Source organism: Ambystoma mexicanum, chromosome 5q, assembly GCF_040938575.1.
Source record: "Ambystoma mexicanum isolate Mex_15411 chromosome 5q, UKY_AmexF1_1, whole genome shotgun sequence".
Classification (NCBI taxonomy): domain Eukaryota; kingdom Metazoa; phylum Chordata; class Amphibia; order Caudata; family Ambystomatidae; genus Ambystoma; species Ambystoma mexicanum.
This window is the reverse complement of record NC_090933.1, coordinates 239149732-239170033: the sequence shown is the minus strand read 5'-3', so window position 1 is coordinate 239170033 and position 20302 is coordinate 239149732. Positions and strand designations below refer to the sequence as shown.

At 46.7% G+C, this 20302-nt stretch overlaps 1 protein-coding gene across 1 annotated transcript in view; it reads right to left on the bottom strand.

The window, feature by feature from the left end:
- Positions 1-18543, bottom strand: part of DIPK1C (divergent protein kinase domain 1C) — a 458421-nt gene extending 439878 nt beyond the window's left edge. Inside the window, exon 1 of the mRNA XM_069620749.1 lies at positions 17105-18543. Coding sequence (XP_069476850.1) covers positions 17105-17284 — 180 coding nt within the window. The 5' untranslated portion in view covers positions 17285-18543. The remainder of the gene's footprint in view (positions 1-17104) is intronic.
- Positions 18544-20302: the final 1759 nt, after the last annotated feature.

The following is a 20302-nucleotide window of genomic DNA, read 5'->3' as shown; positions in this document are numbered from 1 at the left end:
AAGGAGCGCGGAAGACTGGCAGAAGATCCTTATAGAAGGAGAAATAATGAAGATCAACTTAGCGCTTGTAAGAATGGTGATCTTAATACTTAAAAAATTGGAAGGACTTCCGAGTGACACAGACAACGGAACGAATAACAAAGTTGGATGAACTACAGAAAGGTGGTAGACAAAAAAATTGAAACTTTGTCTACAACAGAATAAAGGTTTAAAATAAGGAAACCATGTAAATCTGTGAAACAAATAAAAATAAAAAATAAATAAATAAATGTCAGTCACATCGGAATTCTGGAGGTGTCCGGGAAGTGGTGTGAGGTTAATTTGGTGGCCCTCCCCCCGTCCTGAATTGAGTTGGTCACAGGCCTTTTTGGACAGGAGGGTGGCTTGTGAACCAGTGTCCACCAGAGGTGATAATTCACACTGACCCGGCAACCTGACAGGTGCATAGAATCAGCCTTCTTTCTTCTCCAGGGTTCAAAGAATGTGTGAGTTATTTCCCAGCCCGGTGGTCATTTTCTTGATATTGAACTCTGGCACTGTGTGATCTTGGGTGAATTTCTGTGTCAGAGATTGGGAATCTGTAAAGATAATTTTGCAACTAACAATGGACAGATTTGGGGAATCTTCCTTTTCCCCTGATTCTTTGCTATCCCCCTTTACCTGGAGGCCTATTTGGGAGAGTACACCTCAGTTTCTACCTTATCTGGCTCAAATTTGTGGGGTACAATAGTTTCTTGATCTGGGTCTGGGTCTGTCTCCATGCTTACCCTATCCCACTCAGGGTGTTTTAGGACCCATTTGTCTTTTGGGAGGTATGCTCTTGTTTCTGAAAGAGAAGGTCTGCTTATCTGAGTCTTCCAGGGACTCATCTCTTTCAAAGGGGATAATCTTGAGCTCCTACACAAAGGGATGTATAATAAGGCATTTATAATGCGCCTATACACAAGTGTTTCAAGTGGGTTCTTCTTTGGCCTCTCCCACTTACTCTTAGCTCTTTGGGTTCTAACATTTTGGGGGTAGAAGAGTCACTTTCAGGCTGAGAGGTTTTTAGGAGTTCTGTCTGGGTGAGAAAGGAAGCTTCCTCTGGGGCTTGGAATCCCCCCTTGGACGATTCCTCCTATTATTTCCCCCGGGATTGGCTTAGTACCCTTGTACCTAGGACTTACATAGGTGGCAGGGTCTGAGGGATCATTGTTCTGTGCCCCTAACTGGCTACCATTTGATTGCAAGGTAACAAAAGGGACAGCGCTGGAGCGGGCAGGACAACGGGCTGAGCGAACATATGAACAAGGGGGGTGTCCTACCCTCTGGTATTTCAATCTTTGCAATTATTTAATGCAGAAACATTTGTACCTTTGCATTAATCCAATGAGGCAAGACTATCTTTGTCTAATAGGTTTGCGGCCTAGAAACACACATAGAAAACTGTAATATTTCTGCAGCTCTTTATTATTAGGCTGTTACATTTTATTCTAGAGGTTTGTACATGTTCTAGATAAATAAATCATCTGGCAGTGAGCCATTTCAAAAACATGAATGCCATTGTGAAAGCTTGCAGTGTATTATGAGCACAGAATTGACCATAGAGCTGTTTGTCACTTTCAGCAGGAATGAACAAAACAGAAAATGGACCCAACGTGTCCCTGGACACAACGTTTGTGGTTTTAACCCTATATGCAACATTAATCAAACTACTCATAGGTTATCCTTCTGTCGGGCTTAGGTGAACCTCCTTAGAGGCCTCCTACTCAATTGAGACTCAGACTCAAACAAATATACAATCCAACACGGTTGACACAATGCACTATTACATTATATGTTATTTTGTTTATGATGTTTAACTTATTAAGTGCTTGTTTGTTGTTGTTTTTTTTATTATTTGTAATGCGCACCAGACTCAACGGTATCAAGGCGCAACAGATACAAGAATATGCGAAGCTTAGTTACAGCGAGTCATAAATACAATATATTACTATACATTATTATACAATGCAGGATATACAGATATATGCAGATATTACAGGTATTATACATAAAAGGGAAGTTACCGCCATGGGATTAGCAGGTAGGTGTTACCAGTTGCATTTCGGTTACAAGGTCATGCAGTCAGTGGTCAGTGGATTTTAACCACGAGATAGTATTAGTTCTGAAATTCTGGTAGGACTTGTTTATTCTTAGGGAGGGAGGCAGGGAGTTCCATAGTTTGGCCGCTTTAAAAGGGAAGCTGTTGCCACCAATCGTGGATCGTTTGAATCTGGGGATGGACAAGCAATCCAGGTCTACTGATCTAGTTGGTCTTGGGGATGTCAGTTTGTAGAATCTCTCAGAGAGGTAGATGGGTGTGGCGTTGTTAAGAGATTTGTGGGTGAGCAATGCAGTTTTTAGTAGGATTTTGTCATTTGTCCGGAGCCAGTTGTTCTATTGTCTACTCTCAGAGATGTGCTCTCTTCTGGAGATACCTAAGGCTGCTCTAAGGGCATTTTTTTATAGGGTTTGAATTCTGGTAATGATGGATATGTTGGAGCCTATGTATAGGGCATTACAATAGTCCAGACGGGACAGGATGAGGGCTCTGGCCAGGATGGTACAGCTATTATTCGAGAGAAATGGCATTCCTGTTCTACGGAGTTTGCATGTGTACGCCGTTCTCTAAACAGGTCAGGACGCTAGCGTGTTGACCTGTTTAGAAAAGGATAAGGTGGAGTCGAGGTAAAAACCTAATGTTTTACCTCCGGTGCTACCATAATGAGGTTGCTGTCAATTATGAAGGAGGTGTAGTCAGGTCCTAATTTTTTCAGGTTAGTGGGGGTATCCAAGATGATGAGTTCTGTTTTATCATCATTCAGGCATAGACCATGCATGGCCATCCATGCCTGGGTGATGATGTACACTCTATTTACCAAGGCCAAATCCTTGTCGTAATCCCCTGTAAGTGGGAGGAGGATCTGAGTATCATCTGCATAGTTAGTGTAGGTGATACCAAGATGGTCCAGATTGTCGAAAAGGGGTTTGGTAAACATATTGTACAGTGTGGGCGAGACGCAGGACCCCTGTGGCACCCCGCAGGTGATAGGTATGGGGTCTGCTGGTGCTGCAGGCGAGAAGACCTTCATTGTTCTGCCGCCTAGGAAAGATCTAATCCAGTTTATGGCATCTTTGGAAAAGTGTGCTGCTGTGTTGAGATGGTTGCATAGGATTGCATGATCTACCAAATCGAAAGGCGCTGAGAGGTCCAGGAGTAGCAGTAAAGCTGATTTGCCACTGTCTCTAAGCTCATCGACTTGGGTTTTTAGATCGATGAGGGAGGTCTCAGTTCCATGTTGTGGGCGGAAGCCTGACTGTCTGGCTCCTAACAGGTGGTGTAGTTCCAAGTATTTTTGAATTTTCATGTAGGCCACTTTATCTAGTATTTTTAGAAGCAAAGGGACTGTTGTGATTGGCCTATAGTTGGTGGGAGTTAAGGGATTAAGAGTAGTTTTTTTTAGTATTGGGAGTAACCACGATTCTTTGAGGTTAGTAGGGATGGTGCCGGTAGTAAAGGACGCGTTGATGAGCTTGGATATGAAAGGTGACAGGTCTCGAGCCGCATCAATAATGAGTTGTGCCGGGCAGAGATCACCCTGACAGTTGGTTGGTTTGAGAGACAGAATAATTATTTCCACCTCGATGATAGATACTTTAGAGAAGTTAAATCGGATGGGATGGTTTTCAGTGGTCTTCACAGATGATTTAGGTGTGGTTGGAACATTTAAAGATGCTTTTTTTTGGGATATTTTATTTTGTAATATGGATAATTTATTAGCTAGTGCGTGTTGGATATCTGAGCACCATTTTATTTATCTTTGGTGCAAGTGTCTGGTATTGCAATGGGAGACTCTAGTTCTTTAAGAATAGTAAATAATTATTTCATATTGAAGTTAGCTTGGGAGATACGGGTGTGGTAGGATTCCTGTTTAGCTAAGCAAATTTCATTTTTGTAGAGTGATGAGAGTTTTGTAAGCTTTAGTTTGTTGGCTTCTGATGGTAGTAGTTTCCATGCAGCCTCGCAGTTTCTTTTTTGTTGCCTTAAATGTTTTTAGGAATGGTGTAAACCATTTGTTTAAGTGGTTTTTGGCTTACTTGGTCTCAGTTTGAGAGGGGCAATCTGCTCTAAGGAGGAAGCCATAATTTTGTTGTATTCATTGACCATACTTTCTGGGTCAGTACTGTTAGGAAGTGAGTTGAGGGTGGGGAGAATAGCAGGGGTGAGCCTATTCACTGTAATGCTCTTTTTAGTTCTAGTTAAGGTGGGTGGAGCCCTAGGGGCAGGTATGGGAGGTTTTATTGATGGAGAGCATAAATGAGAGTAGATAGTGGTCAGTCAATGGTAGGGGTGAAGTGGAAAGGAAGTTGCCATGGCAGTTTTAGTCTGCTACCCAATCTAGTATTCCCCCTTTGTTGTCGGTGGGGGTTTTGCTTCTTTGGGTAAGGCCATATTCTGATAGGATGTTTGCCGTTGCTAAGGTAGACTGATCCGAGGGGTCTTTGAATCCCAAGTTGAGGTCCCCAAGTAGTAGTACCTGCATGGAGCTTTTGAGGTTACTGGAGAGTATAGTATGGATGTCTTCCTCAAATGTCCCGGTTGGGCCCGGGGGGCGGTAGATCAAATGGATATTGAGTTGATCAATGGTAATTTGACAGAAAGGACTTTACATGACTGGATGTCGTAAGGGGTTGCTGATCTCATGGAGAGGGTGCATTTGTAGATAATGGCAATGCCTCCGCCTCTGGTCCTTGTCTATCTTGTCTTAGGATTGTATAGCCCTCAGGAACTGCTAGCATGAGCATAGGGCCTGCTGCAGCATGCAACCATGTCTCAGTGATTGCGAGGAAGTCTAAATTATCGCCCAGTATCAGATCAGCAATCTCTGCGGCATGTGCTACAAGAGATCTGGAGTTTATTAGAGCTCCTTTGATAAGTGGGCTTGTGGGAGTTGTAGTTGCTAGGTGGGAGGTTAGATGGTCTTTACGTTTGGAATGCTGGGGTGTGCAGTTTTTAGTCCTAGGAGTGCCGTTGTATGCTACCTTTGTATTTGTGGGTGTTATGTCAGGCAGGGTTTTTGGGGTCCTCTTTCCTGCAAGGGTGGGTAGCGAGCTGATGGGAGGCTCGTGTATATTTTGGCTAGTCTCGCTCTGAGGCGCGAGTTCCTTGCTTCCGTTGTGCAAGGGTTGCTCACGATTAGGCATTGAAGGTCATTCATAGCTAGGGGACATTTAATTATAGTATTGGTGGTAAAGGCAGAGTATGGCATACTTGATAGGTCCCTGATGGATAGTGTGAGGGGTTCTGTAAAGCAGAGTGTAAAACTCAATTTGAAAAGAAAGATACAGGCAATCTGGTAGGTGGCTGTAGTGAGCATGCTAGGACTTAGCCATGTGCTCAATGCAATAATCAAATGGCACAATAGGCTAGGTGCATAGGTCAAATGGTAAGGCACAATAGGCTAGATGCATAGGTCAAATGGTAAGGCACAATAGGCTAGGTACATAGGTCAAATGGTAAGGCACAGCAGGCTAGATGCATAGGTCAAATGGTAAGGCACAATAGGCTAGATGCATAGGTCAAATGGTAAGGCACAATAGGCTGGATGCATAGGTCAAATTGTAAGGCACAATAGGCTAGATGCATAGGTCAGATGGTAAGGCACAATAGGCTAGATGCATAGGTCAGATGGTAAGGCAAACTAGGTCAATGGTAAGGCGTAATAGGCTAGATGCATAGGTCAAATGGTAAGGCACAATAGGCTAGGTGCATAGGTCAAATGCTAAGGCACAGTAGGCTAGATGCATAGGTCAAATGGTAAGGCACAATAGGCTAGATGCATTGGTCAAATGGTAAAGCACAATAGGCTAGATGCATAGGTCAGATGGTAAGGCACAATAGGTCAAATGGTAAGGCACAATAGGCTAGGTGCATAGGTCAAATGGTAAGGCACAATAGGCTAGATGCATAGGTCGGATGGTAGGGCACAATAGGCTAGGTACATAGGTCAAATGGTGAGCTTAGAGCAGAGATTGACAGTGATAAAAAAATCGAGCTTGCAACACAACAAATGACAGCAGTGGAATTACAATGCTATGGTTGTGAGGCACTATGGATGTGTGGTGCAGCATGAGACAGTGGGGCCATACAGTTATACTGTGGTGCAGTGCAGGATAGCAAGGCAGTACCGATACAGTGAAGTATACATAATGCACTTATAGATAGTATGGCATGGAGCAGCCCGCAGTAATGAGGCAATAAAGCTGAGATACAGTATGCAGTGTGCGCTGTGTTAATAAAGGCAAAGGATGTGGAGCAGCAGGTGGCAAACGGGCGGTGCAATAGTCGTACCGTAGAACACATGACTGCAGAGTAATATTATTACGATGCAGATTGCACGCTGCGCAGATGATCAGTGGGCCGGATGGGAGGTAACGACTTTGGTAGATATGATTTCATCATGAAGTCAGGAAAAGTCAGTTGGTAGGTTGGATGGAGTTAGTAGATGCGCAAGTTGCAGGTGGTGTGAATGGAAATGTTGGAAGTCAAGGGAGAGCCTTGCACTTACCAAAGGTTCAACGTTCTCTTGCGCGGGGTCGGTTGGTTGTTTTGGCGGATCACAGGTAATAGAGAGATGTGCTGAACTACAGAGTAGGTGAACTTGGCAGCCTCGGCGGCACGGACAGGCACAGAGAGTGCCTTGTTGAAGTTGTGCCTCTGTGTGGTTGTGCTGGCTTCCGCCTACTGACCACTGCGATCGGCTGTTGTAGGGGAAGCTGGCCAATCCCAAGGCAGGCAAATCGGCAGGTTGCACCTTAGCAGAGGTGTTAGAGCTCGTGGGGCCATTTTGCAGTGGCGATTTCGGGAGCACATTTGGCAAAAAGTGGCAAAAATACTTTGTTGCAGCTTCTGTGATCTTCTCTGGCCATTGGGAGCAATTTATAAGAGGTGATGCAAATTAAAGATGCATTTGGGTCAGATGGTCGCACAATGCGGTTTTGTTGATTAATGTTGCATGCGAGCTGCAACTCACTGCACCAAAGACTGTTTTTATGCCTCAGTCGCTAAAGCCATCCAAGATGCCTCGACCAGTACTTCAGAACCACTGACCAACATTGAGACGATTCCTGGCCCTGAGCCACCATATAGGCCAGCTTGCAGCCATCCATCCAGCCACGCTCGCCGATCTGCCTACTGTCTAATACCCACAGCTGTCTCCCATCTTGAACTCTGTCACAGAAGCTGCAAACTGACTCTACACTGTCAAGCACCAAGAACTTCTACAAGCACAAGGTACATTGTGGTTCTGTCCCCCTAGTTATTCTCCGAAGGACCCTAGTGACATTTTACCACCCATTGCTCCATTTGTGTTGAAACCAAGTATCCTTGAACTTTTGTGATTGATTACTATACTGACTACCCTCCTGTTAGTATCCAGAGTGCATCCCTTTTCCTGAATTGAAACTATCTGTCCTCTGCATTTCTTTACAGGGTGGGTTGTATTTTGTGGTGTGCTAGAACTGTCTGTTGTGATAATAATAAAGTTGATATTTTTATACAACCTTGACTGGACAGTCCCTTTTATCATTGGGTAATAGTTGTATTTTCTCTGTGCTGCACCTAACCAACGATCCACGACCTTTCGGAGATAAGCTCGTCGTTCTGTCCATGTTACTAAAATAGGAAAACGAGGTTTATAATTGATTTGTGTTTCCAATCTGTTTGGATCTCTTCTGGTGTACTAGAGTTGTGGGGCTGATTGATGGTTTAGAAACCGATATTCATCCCTGGACCACCAGTGCCCTGGAATTTGATTCATCACACTCCACCCAGGTCCAGTCTCTCGGTAAGGATTGGTTTTCGAGTAAAGAACAGAAATATGGCAACTACCATTTGAAATCCCCTTTTATTTCATGTACATTTTTTGGCAAAAAGTACTTTCATGGCAAAACTTTGTAATTTACTAATAAATGCCATGATTTTTATATCTTCTGCTTCAGCTAATCATGGGGCATTTAATAAAACAACAGCCGGTCTGCACCATGTTGCCCCTGCGTGTGGCAATGTTCCACTGTTCATTCAAAAGCCATAACAGTTATGAACATGCAATTGACTCGCCAAAAACCTAATGTTACCCTCCACCAGTATTCCAATTCTTAAATTTGGGACATGTTTAGAACAGCCAGAAACACATTTTAGCTTGCCATTATGATTCCCTAAGTCGCAGGTGGATGCATTTTATTTCAACAAAATTGCCTGGAATGTATCTTTAAAATGACACATAAATTAATGCATTACGACTTGTGGTTGCTGAAGAAAATGCATCAGTTAGGATAGTCCCTTTAAACTAATTGGAAATCTTCATGTGTATGGAAATCTGGGCTCCCCCTCCCCCAGGCCATTTGCCATTCCTGGCCAGCATGTGACCTGTTATCTGGAATTGACCATCAATTTGCTCTGCAAAACCTTCTATGTTCTTGTAATTTTTTCAGAGCTCATCTTCCCTTGATTGCACAGCTCCTCCTCGCATTTCAGTCATGCACTGGCTAGGCCATTTTCCATTCTGTTGTTTGAAGTTGGTAGGCTGCAGGTTGTAAATAGCTGGGATGCAAGAGCTTCAAAAGAAGTATTTTTCCAGACTAGAAGGCAAACAGGCCTGTAGTGGGAAGTCCTGTGTGAAGTCTGCCCAACAACAAGCAAAAAGGTCTGCCTTGGCCCCAAATGAAATTTACATTTGACCCATGGAAACAAAGTGGCCTTTTCTTTTCAATTGTTCACAGTATTTTGCATGTGAAACATAATATACATTACATCTTGTCAACACACACTAAGTCTTTTCCCTGATATCTTATGTTAGCAGGGGAACATGTTTCTCATGTCTTGCTTTAAAACTGCAAACGTGCATGCCAAGCCATTTTAGTGTCAGTGTTTGAACATCCTCTTTTTCATGTAAAAAGCGCTTTTTGAATTTCTTCTGTGACTGTGAATAAAAAGGCTGCTTTTCAATTCGACCTTCTCCTTTGTAATGACAGATAGGCCTTTCGATTTCCAATGCGTGGCCTTTTCATATAGCGCTTACTTGTGTTACTTGCAGAAACCCCCACAGTCTGCCTTAATAGGACCATTTTCAGTGTGAAGGTTTTTTTGAAGGCTGGTATGTCATTCTTTCAATGGGCCCTTCAGTTCTGTTGGTTTGGGGCCTTTGATTAAACCCCACAAATGTATGTCTACTGATGCTTGTGAATCTGCTTAGATTCACATGCTGAACATAGACTAGCGAGCAGCACCAGGAGATGGTGGTGGGATATGGGATGGATGGCAGCAAAGAGATTTCTTAACACTGCCTGATCCTCCTGAAAATCAATCTTAGAGTGCGTGTCTCAGCAGTAATTTGAGTGAAAGTGTGAATAGAACTCCAGGTAGCCGCTTTGCAAATAGAATCAAGAGGAACTTTTGCAGTAAAAGTTATTGTAGCTCCTGTGCCTCGAGTAGAATGTTCTCTAGGCGTAAAGGGTACATCTTTCTCAGCCAGACAGTAACACATTCTGATGCATTTCACAATCCATGTAGAGATTTCCGACTCAGAGACAGAGTCCCCTTCTCTACCAGCGGCAACAGAGACAAACAAATAATTGGTCTGTCTTTCTTAGTATTTTTTTCAAGGTAAAACGTCACTGCTCTCCTGACATCTAGTATATGGAGGCTTCTTTCAGCTGTGTTAGTGGGATTCTGAAAGAAAGTTGGAAGTTCAATGGATTGGTTCACTTGTAACTTAAAAATGAATTTAGGCACAAAGCGTAGATGTGTGTGCAGCACCACTTTGTCCTTTGTTACCACAATGGGTCTTGAACTCAGAGAGCCTGCAGTTAACTAACTCTTCTAATAGAGGTAATAGCCACCAGACAAGCAGTCTTATAGGTGAGAGCCCTGACACTAGCTTTGTGCATTGGCTCAAAAGGAGGGCCCATACATTTAGTAAGGACATTCAAGTGCCATCTGGGAGCTGGGAGATGTATTAGAGATAGTAGGATGAAAGCCTTAATTAGAGGGAATTTCCACCATGAAACCTTGCTTTGAGATGCAGTGTAGGCAGAAAGGGTAGCAAGGTTGACATTTAGAGAATTAAAAACTAGTCCTGAGTCTAAGAGGTAAGTTACAGGACTATGGACCACATTAGGAGTTTGCTGGTCTGTAAACAAGGGGGCCGGTAAGCTCACCGGCACCCTTGTTTCTGGATTGGCAAACTCTGAATCTGCCTGCCGTGGCCGCTGTGCCCAACAGGTCTGACCATGCCAGGCACAGCGGCCATGGTAGGCAGACCGGTCACGGAAGCACCGGCACTGTTAGCAACGGTGCTAGTGCTTCTGTGTCCCCACTCCCATAGAGTCCTACCTCACTCTATGGGAATGGGGACTTAGATTTGAACGGCACCTGACTTCCCGGGCCACCGGAGTTCTAATCAGGCGCCAGTAAAATATTACGGGTCCAGTGTCAACCCGCCCGTAGCACCGGCAGGATTACCGACGGCTGCGTAATGAGGCCCTATGTGTGTGGGTGAACAGCCAATTCGGTTGATGTTACAGGTGCTGCACCAAACTACAAAGCATTTACATTTACTGGAATAACAGTGCCTAGTATTAGGTTATTCAAAGACTGTTCCTCCTGGACCTTTTTTGTGGATACCCAGAGGCGTAATCTGGGCATTGAGAATTCTCCAATGTTGCAAAAAGGTTGATGTCTGGATGTCCTCATTCTTCAAGGATGTTGTGTAAAATGTGCAAGTGCCACTCGTGTTCTACGGGTAGTTGCATGTCTCTGCAGAGCATGTCTGCCAGAAGACTGTGTTCCCCTGGAACATGTTGTGACAGGAGTAACATATTGTATTTGAATGCCCATTTCCAAATGCTCTTTGACAGTTTGGACAGCTCTGGGGAGTGTGTGGCCTCCTGTTTGTTCAAGTAATGCATGGCCATGGTGCTGTCTGTAAGGACCAGAACAGTCTTCCCTTGCAGTTGTGTCTTAAAAGCTTTCAGGGCTTTGAATACAGCAAGTAGCTCCAACAAGTTTATATGGTTGTCCGCAACTGATTGAGACCACATGCTGTGCGCTATCTGGTGTAGAAGGTGTGCTCCCCATCCCGACTGGGATGAGTCTGTGTTGAGAGTGGCTTCTACTGAGGGGGTGGTGAAGGATGTTCCCTTCAGATGGTTCTCCTTCAACCACCACTGCATAGACTGAACGAGGGCTGTCGAGACAACCACTAGATCGTCCCACTGGCCGCTTGCCTGACACCATTAGCGCAAGAGCCACTCCTGCACAGGGCGCAGAAGGGCATGTGGAACTAGCTAGATGCAGGATGCCATCATCCCCAACAGCCGCATTGCTTTCTGTGCCGTTACCTGATGACTGGCCACATACTGAGGGATCCGAAACAACATGTTTGGCAGTGTCGGGTAGCAGGTTGACGGTGGGTGTAAGCCAGGTCTCAGTGATGAAGATGGCGTGAAGGTTGTGTGTAGTGAAGAGGTTGGTGATGTCTGCTCCATAGGGGATAGCTGAGCGAAAGTTGGCGAGCATCAACTTCTGTGTTGTGGATGGGAAGGGGGTGTTGATGGGCTTGAGGCTGATGTGGGTGAGGTGCTCCATTGCGGAGTCGATGCCTTAGAGGAGGGGCAAAGTCAGCGTAGACTGGTGATGCTGGGGATGGCCTGGGGTGACAGAGGGAGAAAATATATGTTGGCGCGTGCTTACCTGTTGTCTGTCTGAGCAGGCTATCAGGCCCTGGGTCCAACCGGTCCAAACAGATCCAAAGAGTAATTGCCTCTTTCTTCATCTGCCCCTCACTTCGGATGCCCGGGCGAGAGACGCCCTTGATCTAAGGGTTAAGAGCAGAAAGGAAGAGGCAGGGCTGAGAAGGTGGATGGGGCTTAGGCCATGTGACCTAGATCCACTTGCACCTGCTCGCCAACTGCAAAAGAAAAGAGGCTGGACGACTGCTTAAGTAAGGAAAAAGGGCAGCAAAACAGGAAAGCACCAAGTGAATGTGCAGAAAGTCTCCCCAATTTAGGGCCTGATTTATGGAACGTTTTCCTATGTGATTGCACCATTATAAAACACTTCCATGGATCAGGCTCTATTCGCGTTTAATGTTTGGGTGTTGAGAACTGATGGGGGCTTTTGCATCTAAAAGCTCCCCACACAGCTCCAGGTGGCTTTTGAAATCTATGCCTTCTCTCAAAACAGACTTCTTGGCCCTCATTACGACCCTGGCGGAGATCCATGGTGCAATATGCACCATGGAGCATGGCGGAAAGCTGCCAATACCGCCATGGGGGTTGGCGGATTTACCGCCCCATTCCGACCTTGGCGGGGCGGTAAATCCCCAATCCCCATTTTACCCTTCCCCATTCCCATTTTTGCCCCATAGGGTATAATGGGAGTGGGGAAGGCGTTAATTACGCCACCGTAAATTACGGTGGCGTAATTAACATCAAGGTCCCGTAGCGCCATGGATTTCCCCGCCCGGAAAAACCGGGCGGAAAAAGGCTCCATGGCGCTACGGGAACTCGTAGTAAGGCGGACGGGTCCGCCACGATTACCGCTGGCGTAATCCCACTCTGCCACGGTCGTAATGAGGCCCCTTGTCTCCTTTTTTCAACTGTCAAGTGTTTTTTCATGGTATCTACTTTTTGGGAGCGTCTCCTCTTCTTCACATTGTGCACAAACATACTCTTTTTGCCTAACATCTCTGTATGCGGCAACGCGCATACACACAAACACACGTGTCAGGCTGGTTTATTATATGTTGTTTTTATTTTCCCAACCAGAGCTGAAAAGACACGTGGTCGAGTGCCTGCATTCAAATTCCAGCGTTTCCATTTAAATAAAGTGTGCCACCTTGGGCCTATAATGTTCTCTCACTACCCCCTCATCTGCCAAAACAGCAAGTATGTTGAGGTGATGGTTCTGTTCGGACATGTCACACGAAAAGAGAGGCCCAGAGAGGCCTGGAGGGCCAGAGGAATTCCTACAAGGTGTCGGACACTCGTGTGTATTTACAACACAGGGTCAGGCATGCCGGAGCGGTGCGAGTGCGCAACACAGGATTACGCACCACTCAGAATATAGAGGCGTGAGCTTTCAAGCTGAAATGTGTGTTAAAATAAAAAATATGGTAATTGAAGTAATTTATTTTATAATAGCACTTGCTGTTGCTAGCTTGCATGTCTTAGTGTTATAAATTACAGTTTTTAGAATATGTAGAGACTGCTATACAAGTAGCCTTATGGCATGGGTTATAAAGTCGGGTTATTTGCTCGGCTGCACGATTAAAACCAGGCATAGAGCAATCGGTTCTGCCAAACGTGTGCGGGGGTGTGTGAGCTTCATCTGACGGCTCCCGGTGCCTGCGCACTGCCTGAATTCCTTCCCGCCACCGCTAATGGCGCAGAGCAGTTTTAGGCTGTAATTTGTTGAAGTCTTCCTGCCGGGGAGTCTGGCACTGCCTGCCACAGCATCTGGGATGTGCAGGCTTGTGTTTGCATTGGCGAGTGACATGCGTGTCTTCGTTCAGCGGTCAGCCATGCAACAGGCCGAATGTGGTTTCAGCTGACTCTGGCTGAGCGATTTATATAGCAGAGGAATGGGCGGGAGCGGGGCCAGCTCGCACTGAACTCATGTTAGGAGGCTGCCCTGGCTTCTGAACGTGAGACCCCGCCCGCCTGAGCACATCTGCCCTCTGCCCCCACACAGGTAACTCTCAAGGGCGTTCACCAAGCAGCTGACCAGTGTGTTTTTTTTGGCCGAAGGCGGTGAATGGTATCCCAGGTCAGGGGTGTGAGTGCATGAATGGACTGGCTTGCGCATTCTTTACGCCTCCACGTGAGGCGCCTCTAGCCCCTTGGCACGAGAAGGACCCAGAAATACTCCAGAAGCGATGTTTGTTGACGGCGGCGACTGACCAAGAGCAGAGGATGCGTCGGGAAGTGGGAACGCTAGGGTGGCGTCGGGAATGGCTTGGCTTGAAAGGGGCTGAACTGAAGACCCTGTATCGTGGGGCGTAGTACAGAAAAGCAGAGGGGCGCTCGAGGCATGTGCGTGTACAACATTGCAGGGGCCCTGCCCCTCCCCTAAAATGACCCCCATGCGCAGGGGCCAGGACCCAAGTCCTGCTGTCTCAACGAGCAGACCCCTTTCAAGGCTGAAAGCAGTCTGTCTGCTCGTTGCACGAATAGCTGGTTTTTCAACCGAGCGTTCAGAAGACTCAGCACTCCAGGCAGAAATGGCCAAATCTACCCGTTCAGTTTTTCAGGTGTTCAAACGACTAGCATATATGTCCTACCATTTACCATACATCTCTTTATTAGCATGATTATTGTGACCAATCAAAATAGAAGAGTCCATTATTCACTTTAAAAGGCTTCTTACTGAATCTCTATAAAGCATGTTTAATATTTAAAATTGTGGACGTTTTGATGTTCTCATAATGCTCTTTGCTTTTATGCAAATCGATAGGTTTGCTGTTCTATGAAGGGATACTGTGTTGCGCAACCTGGCTGGTGGCCACGCCCCATTGGCCCCGTCTACTCCTTCCAACAGCTCCAACCCTCCAAAGAGGCAACAGTTCCCCCAATACACTGGGTGTGAAACAACAGGCGGTTACAACACCTGCTAGTGAATGGAGAATCCCGTACCCAGTGTAGCCAAGGTTAATTTGGCTCAGACACCGGATCATCTTATCTAGACACCTGCATAGGGTGCCCCCAGCACACCCAGCCAGACACCGCGCGTGCTCTGGGTGCTTAACGCTCTTTCGTTTAAGGGCGAGGAATACGCGATAGTGTTGAGACGCTCCTGCGCTGCTATTCACCTGGCTTGAACTGGTCACGTGACAAAACACACCGGGGCTGGTTTACAAAGCGTTTTCAATGGGGTTGTCTCATTGAAAAATGCTTTTGTAAATCAGGCCCTCGCTGTTGGAGCATGCACACAACGTCCTAGACAATTCCTAAACAAGCATTGGCAAAGCCAACTGAAAACTCCAATGAACCAATACGGGTGATGCCTTAACAAGAGCGTCTCCCTAAAATTCGTACCATGACAAGCCATAACACTCCTTAATGTACTTAAAGAACAAAACAAGCAGACATTTCAACCAGCAAAGCAAAATAAAGAGTGCTTAGTGAAGCACATTTGTCACTGATGGGTAACCAGGGCAACAGCATTACCCTATACAAGGTGACATTTGTGACGAAACTTATAAAACCCACTTGAACCACAGCATGATGAATGAAAAATGCCAAAAACCTATCTCTACGCACTTTACATTTGGCAATAAATCAACTTAATGTTACCTGTATTTCTAAAAACAATATTGTGTTGTTTTAAACCGTAACATACTTTAATTTAACATAGTTTATATAGCATGGCTACAGTCACTTAGCTTTGTAGCACTATATAAATAACACACATTATTGCTGTTATGAAGTCGCATGTTGTCCTCTAACCGTTGGTGTTCCACAAGGCTCTCTCTTGGGTCCGCTCCTCTTTACACTCTACACCTCTGCTCTTGGGGCACTAATCTCCTCTCTTGGGTTCCTGTGCCAACTCTTCGCGGACGACACCCATATCTTTTCTTTTCCTGAACTCTCCTCTGATTGCTCTATCAAAATTACCACCACTCTCTCTGCCATTAAATATTGGATGGTTTCACACTCTCTCTACCAAAACAGTGGTGCTCTTCTTCCCTGACAAATGCCCTCTCTCATCTCTTCCTCTGCCTATCCAGTTCCCACCTGGCATTCTCCCCCAAACTTCTTCAGTTAGAAACCTCGGCGTCATCTATAACCCTTCTCACACCTTATCTACTTTCATCTCCAGAACTGGAATAGCAGCTCACCTCAACCCTAAATATTCGGGAAAATCAGGCACCTCCTTCCTTTCAACACTGCCAAGCATCTCTTAACCACTCTTGTCTTCTATAAACAGGACTACTGTGCCAGCATCCTTTCTGGTCTCCCCAACTATGCCTTCTGTCCTCTCGACAAGATCATTAACTTTGCTACCAGGGCTCTCTCTGAACTCCCGCACTTCACACGTACTTCCTCGTACCGTCACCAGGCTAGATGGTTGACAATGCTAAACAGGGCCAGATTTAAATGGCTTTTCCTCGTTCACAACTCTATCCGCTGCAAGGCACCACTGTATCTATCCTCCTCTATCCAACTCGTAAGCCTTCTCATAATCGCCACTCTGACTCCTTGACTACCCTTGTGGCTCCTCGCCCTCCCTGTGCTTCCTCTCGCTTCCTCTCCTTCTCTCTTCTAACTCAGAATTCCCTTCCCCAGACATCTGAGAAACAGTCCACACGGATTTGTTCAAAGCCAAACCAAAAGCCTACCTCCTCGCCTCTGAGTTACCCTCTTAACCTACCTCTCATCTGCCATCTAGCTGACATGTTTCCCTTGCCTCTGTCCCTCACTACCTCTGCCTCCACTCTAGCACTTCACCCGTCATGGTCACATGCTGAGCACAGTTAGCCTTGCCGCCTACCTGCACTTAAAAATGGCCAATGTTCATTGTCCTTAAACTATGTATGTTGACATATGTTTTGTCCCCAGTGATGGTTTCATTTACTTCCCTCCACAAACTGGTCAGAATGCCCCTCAAACACACCCCATTGTAAGACGCTTACTGCTTCTGTCAAATCCGATTTCCTAACTATTGTGCATTGTCCCTCGTGTATATAATAAATAAATAAATAAATAAATAACCCATGAAGCTTAAACTCATGGGGGTGTGTTAAAGGAAACACAGGGGCCCCTTTAATGGAGGCTGCCGACCACCACATTGCAGGGGCACTTGTGTTTATTAAACTGCACTCGTGGTGGTCTTGTCTGCAAAGCACCTGGTGACTGCAGCTTTGCGCAGGGGCAGATATGCTAAGCACGCACCCGGTTTAGTTTGGTGTACATGCCCCCTTTCCTGTGCAGGGTAGGGGTCAGGGGCAGCGGCCGAGGAGCTGCTCCTCCTGACAGTCGTCTAAGCAGGAGGAACCAGGAGAGGGGCGTGCACGGGACTCACCAGCCGGGCCAGCATGGCCCTACTCTTCGCATCGGTGCAGCGCTCGGAGAAGACGCGCCTGTGCACGAAGAGGAAGGTGTTCACCAGGACCCAGGCGGCGGCCCAGCAGAGCAGGAGCAGGAGGGTGCCGCGCCGCAGGACCCGCAGCTGCAGCCGCTTCAGCAGCGCAGGGGGTCTCATCGTGCACTCCTACACGGGGAGACTTTCCAGCAGCGCAGGGGGTCGCATGGTGCACTCCTACGGCGTCAGTCTCTTCAGCAGTGCCGTGGCACCCATCGGCACGTGGGCCAAGAGCCGTCTCTTCGGCAGTGCCAGGAGTCTCGCGGAACAATCCTACAAAAGCAGTCTTTTCGCAGCATGGAGGGTCTCGTGTTGCAATCACGCACCGGCTGCCTCGCCAAAAGCAAATGGGGTCTCAATAGGCAGTCTCTTCAGCGCCATAGAGCCGCGCATTGCGCCAGTCTACAGCTGCGGCGCCTCCAGTAGTGCCTCGAGTCTCACCGTACAGCGCTACGCCGCAAGTTTCCTGAGCAGTACCTGGATTCTCGGGGTGGTATCCTTCAGTTAGAGTCTCTCGATCCAGCAGCTTGGAGCGGTCTCATGGTATCATTCTACAGCTGTGGTCTCTACGCAGGATAGTGGGGCGCGCAGCACAACACACAGCCGCAGTCTCTACAACAGTGCTGAGGGTCTCATGGTAGAATGCAAGGATGCCGTCTCTTCGGCAGCAAGAGCGGTCTCGAAGTGCAGTCCCGCAGCTGCAGCCTGCTTAGCGGCACACAGGGTCTCAGAGCAATTTACTACTGCAGTCTTTTCAGTGGTTTCGCGGGTCTCATTTTATCATCCCCTACTGCAGTCTCTTCTGAAGCATATGGGGTCCCAGGGTACTTCACGACCGCCACAATCTCTTCAGCCGTTTGCAGTGGCGGTCCCTTCGGCAGTGGCCAGATGTCTCGCGGCACAGTCCCACAGTCCCTGTAGCACAGGGTTCTCGGGTCCTGCACCGGCCCGCAACCCCTCAGCTCCTGTCATTAAAGGCTGGAGCCAACCCGCCAGGTAAGCCCCGCCGCTGTCCCAGGCTGGGAGCCCACATCTGGCAGCTTCTCGGCATCTGTTCCCACAGCTGCGGCGCGCAGCGGCACCACAGAGGTGTCAGCGCTGCACGGCCAGTGCACGGCACCTCTCCCTGCACGTGGACTGTTTGCTGCCGAGCCTCTCCCCTTGCGGCCCTGCTCTGCCAACGTTCCCCCGCCAAGCGCGCGGCGCTTCTGTACCGAGCCCCGCATTACTTGGCCATTTACCCCACATAGTTCCGCCTTCTTTTGTCTGCTGTCAAGCCAGCCTTCCTTTCAGTCACCAGGCAGCCTGCATTCCTCTCCCCTGCCAGCCCCGTTTCGTGTATTCACGCACAAGAAGAATGGGGGGAGGAGGGGTGTCCAAAATTAGAGCTGCCCCGGTGAGCCCTTTCTGTGTAGTTTAGCTGCCCTGTAGCAGTTCTGCGAGCACAGGGCGGAGCCGAAGTCATCTGGGACAGGGCACAGTAACCGGAATGCCATTTCCAGGCCACTAACTTTGCGCCTTGGTGACAACCCATAGCGAGGGCAAACCGCTACTGTGGCCCCCCACCCCCAACCAACCAGCATAACATTCTTTTTCATCCCAATAAATTGCACAATATGTATATTGGAAGAAACAGATCACTTGTTTGGAATCATCTTAATGGGCGGTCCTAGTCGTGCTCAGGCCGCAAGTGTAGCTGGTCTAAACACTCACCAGGCGACCCTTCGCCATTCCCGTGCTTCCACAAACTGCCACTTCCGGTTTTAGTTCTTAGGGTATGCCCACCTCTGATTGTTTAACTGCCAGGGCAGTAGACTCCCATACCATAATATTATGAATATTGGCCTGCGTTGCATCTGGATGGGACTTTGAATGTTAGCATGTCCACACTTAGATAGAATTGCGAATATTAGCGTGTCCACACTTAGATAGAATTGCGAATATTAGCATGTCCACACTTAGATAGAATTGTGAATGTTAGCATGTCCACACTTGGACAGAATTGTGAATGTTAGCATGTCCACACTTAGACAGAATTGTGAATATTATTATGTCCACACTTGGACAGAATTGTGAATGTTAGCATGTCCACACTTGGACAGAATTGTGAATGTTAGCATGTCCACACTTAGACAGAATTGTGAATATTGGCCTGCGTTGCATCTGGATGGGACTTTGAATATTAGCATGTCCACACTTAGATAGAATTGCGAATATTATTATGTCCACACTTGGACAGAATTGTGAATGTTAGCATGTCCACACTTAGACAGAATTGTGAATATTAGCATGTCCACACTTAGACAGAATTGTGAATATTAGCATGTCCACACTTAGACAGAATTGTGAATATTGGCCTGCGTTGCATCTAGATAGGACTTTGAATACTAGCATGTCCACACTCAGACAGAATTGCGAATATTAGCATGTCCACACTTAGACAGAATTGTGAATATTAGCATGTCCACACTTAGACAGAATTGTGAATATTTGCATGTCCACACTTAGACGGAATTGTGAATATTGGCCTGCGTTGCATCTAGATAGGACTTTGAATACTAGCATGTCCACACTCAGACAGAATTGTGAATGTTTGCATGTCCACACTTAGACGGAATTGTGAATATTGGCCTGCGTTGCATCTGGATGGGACTTTGAATGTTAGCATGTCCACACTTAGATAGAATTGCGAATATTAGCATGTCCACACTTAGACAGAATTGTGAATATTTGCATGTCCACACTTAGGCAGAATTGTGAATATTGGCCTGCGTTGCATCTAGATAGGACTTTGAATACTAGCATGTCCACACTCAGACAGAATTGTGAATGTTTGCATGTCCACACTTAGACGGAATTGTGAATATTGGCCTGCGTTGCATCTGGATGGGACTTTGAATGTTAGCATGTCCACACTTAGATAGAATTGCGAATATTAGCATGGCCACACTTAGACAGAATTGCCTGCGTTGCATCTGGATGGGACTGTGAATGGTGACATGCCCACACCTAGATGGAATCCTAAGCAATGGCCTCCGTCGCATCCAGACAGAGTTGTGAGGGTCAACAGGTGCCACACTTGGATAGAACTGTGAATGTTAGCATGCTAAAGGTCAGGTAACCCACTAACCAATATAA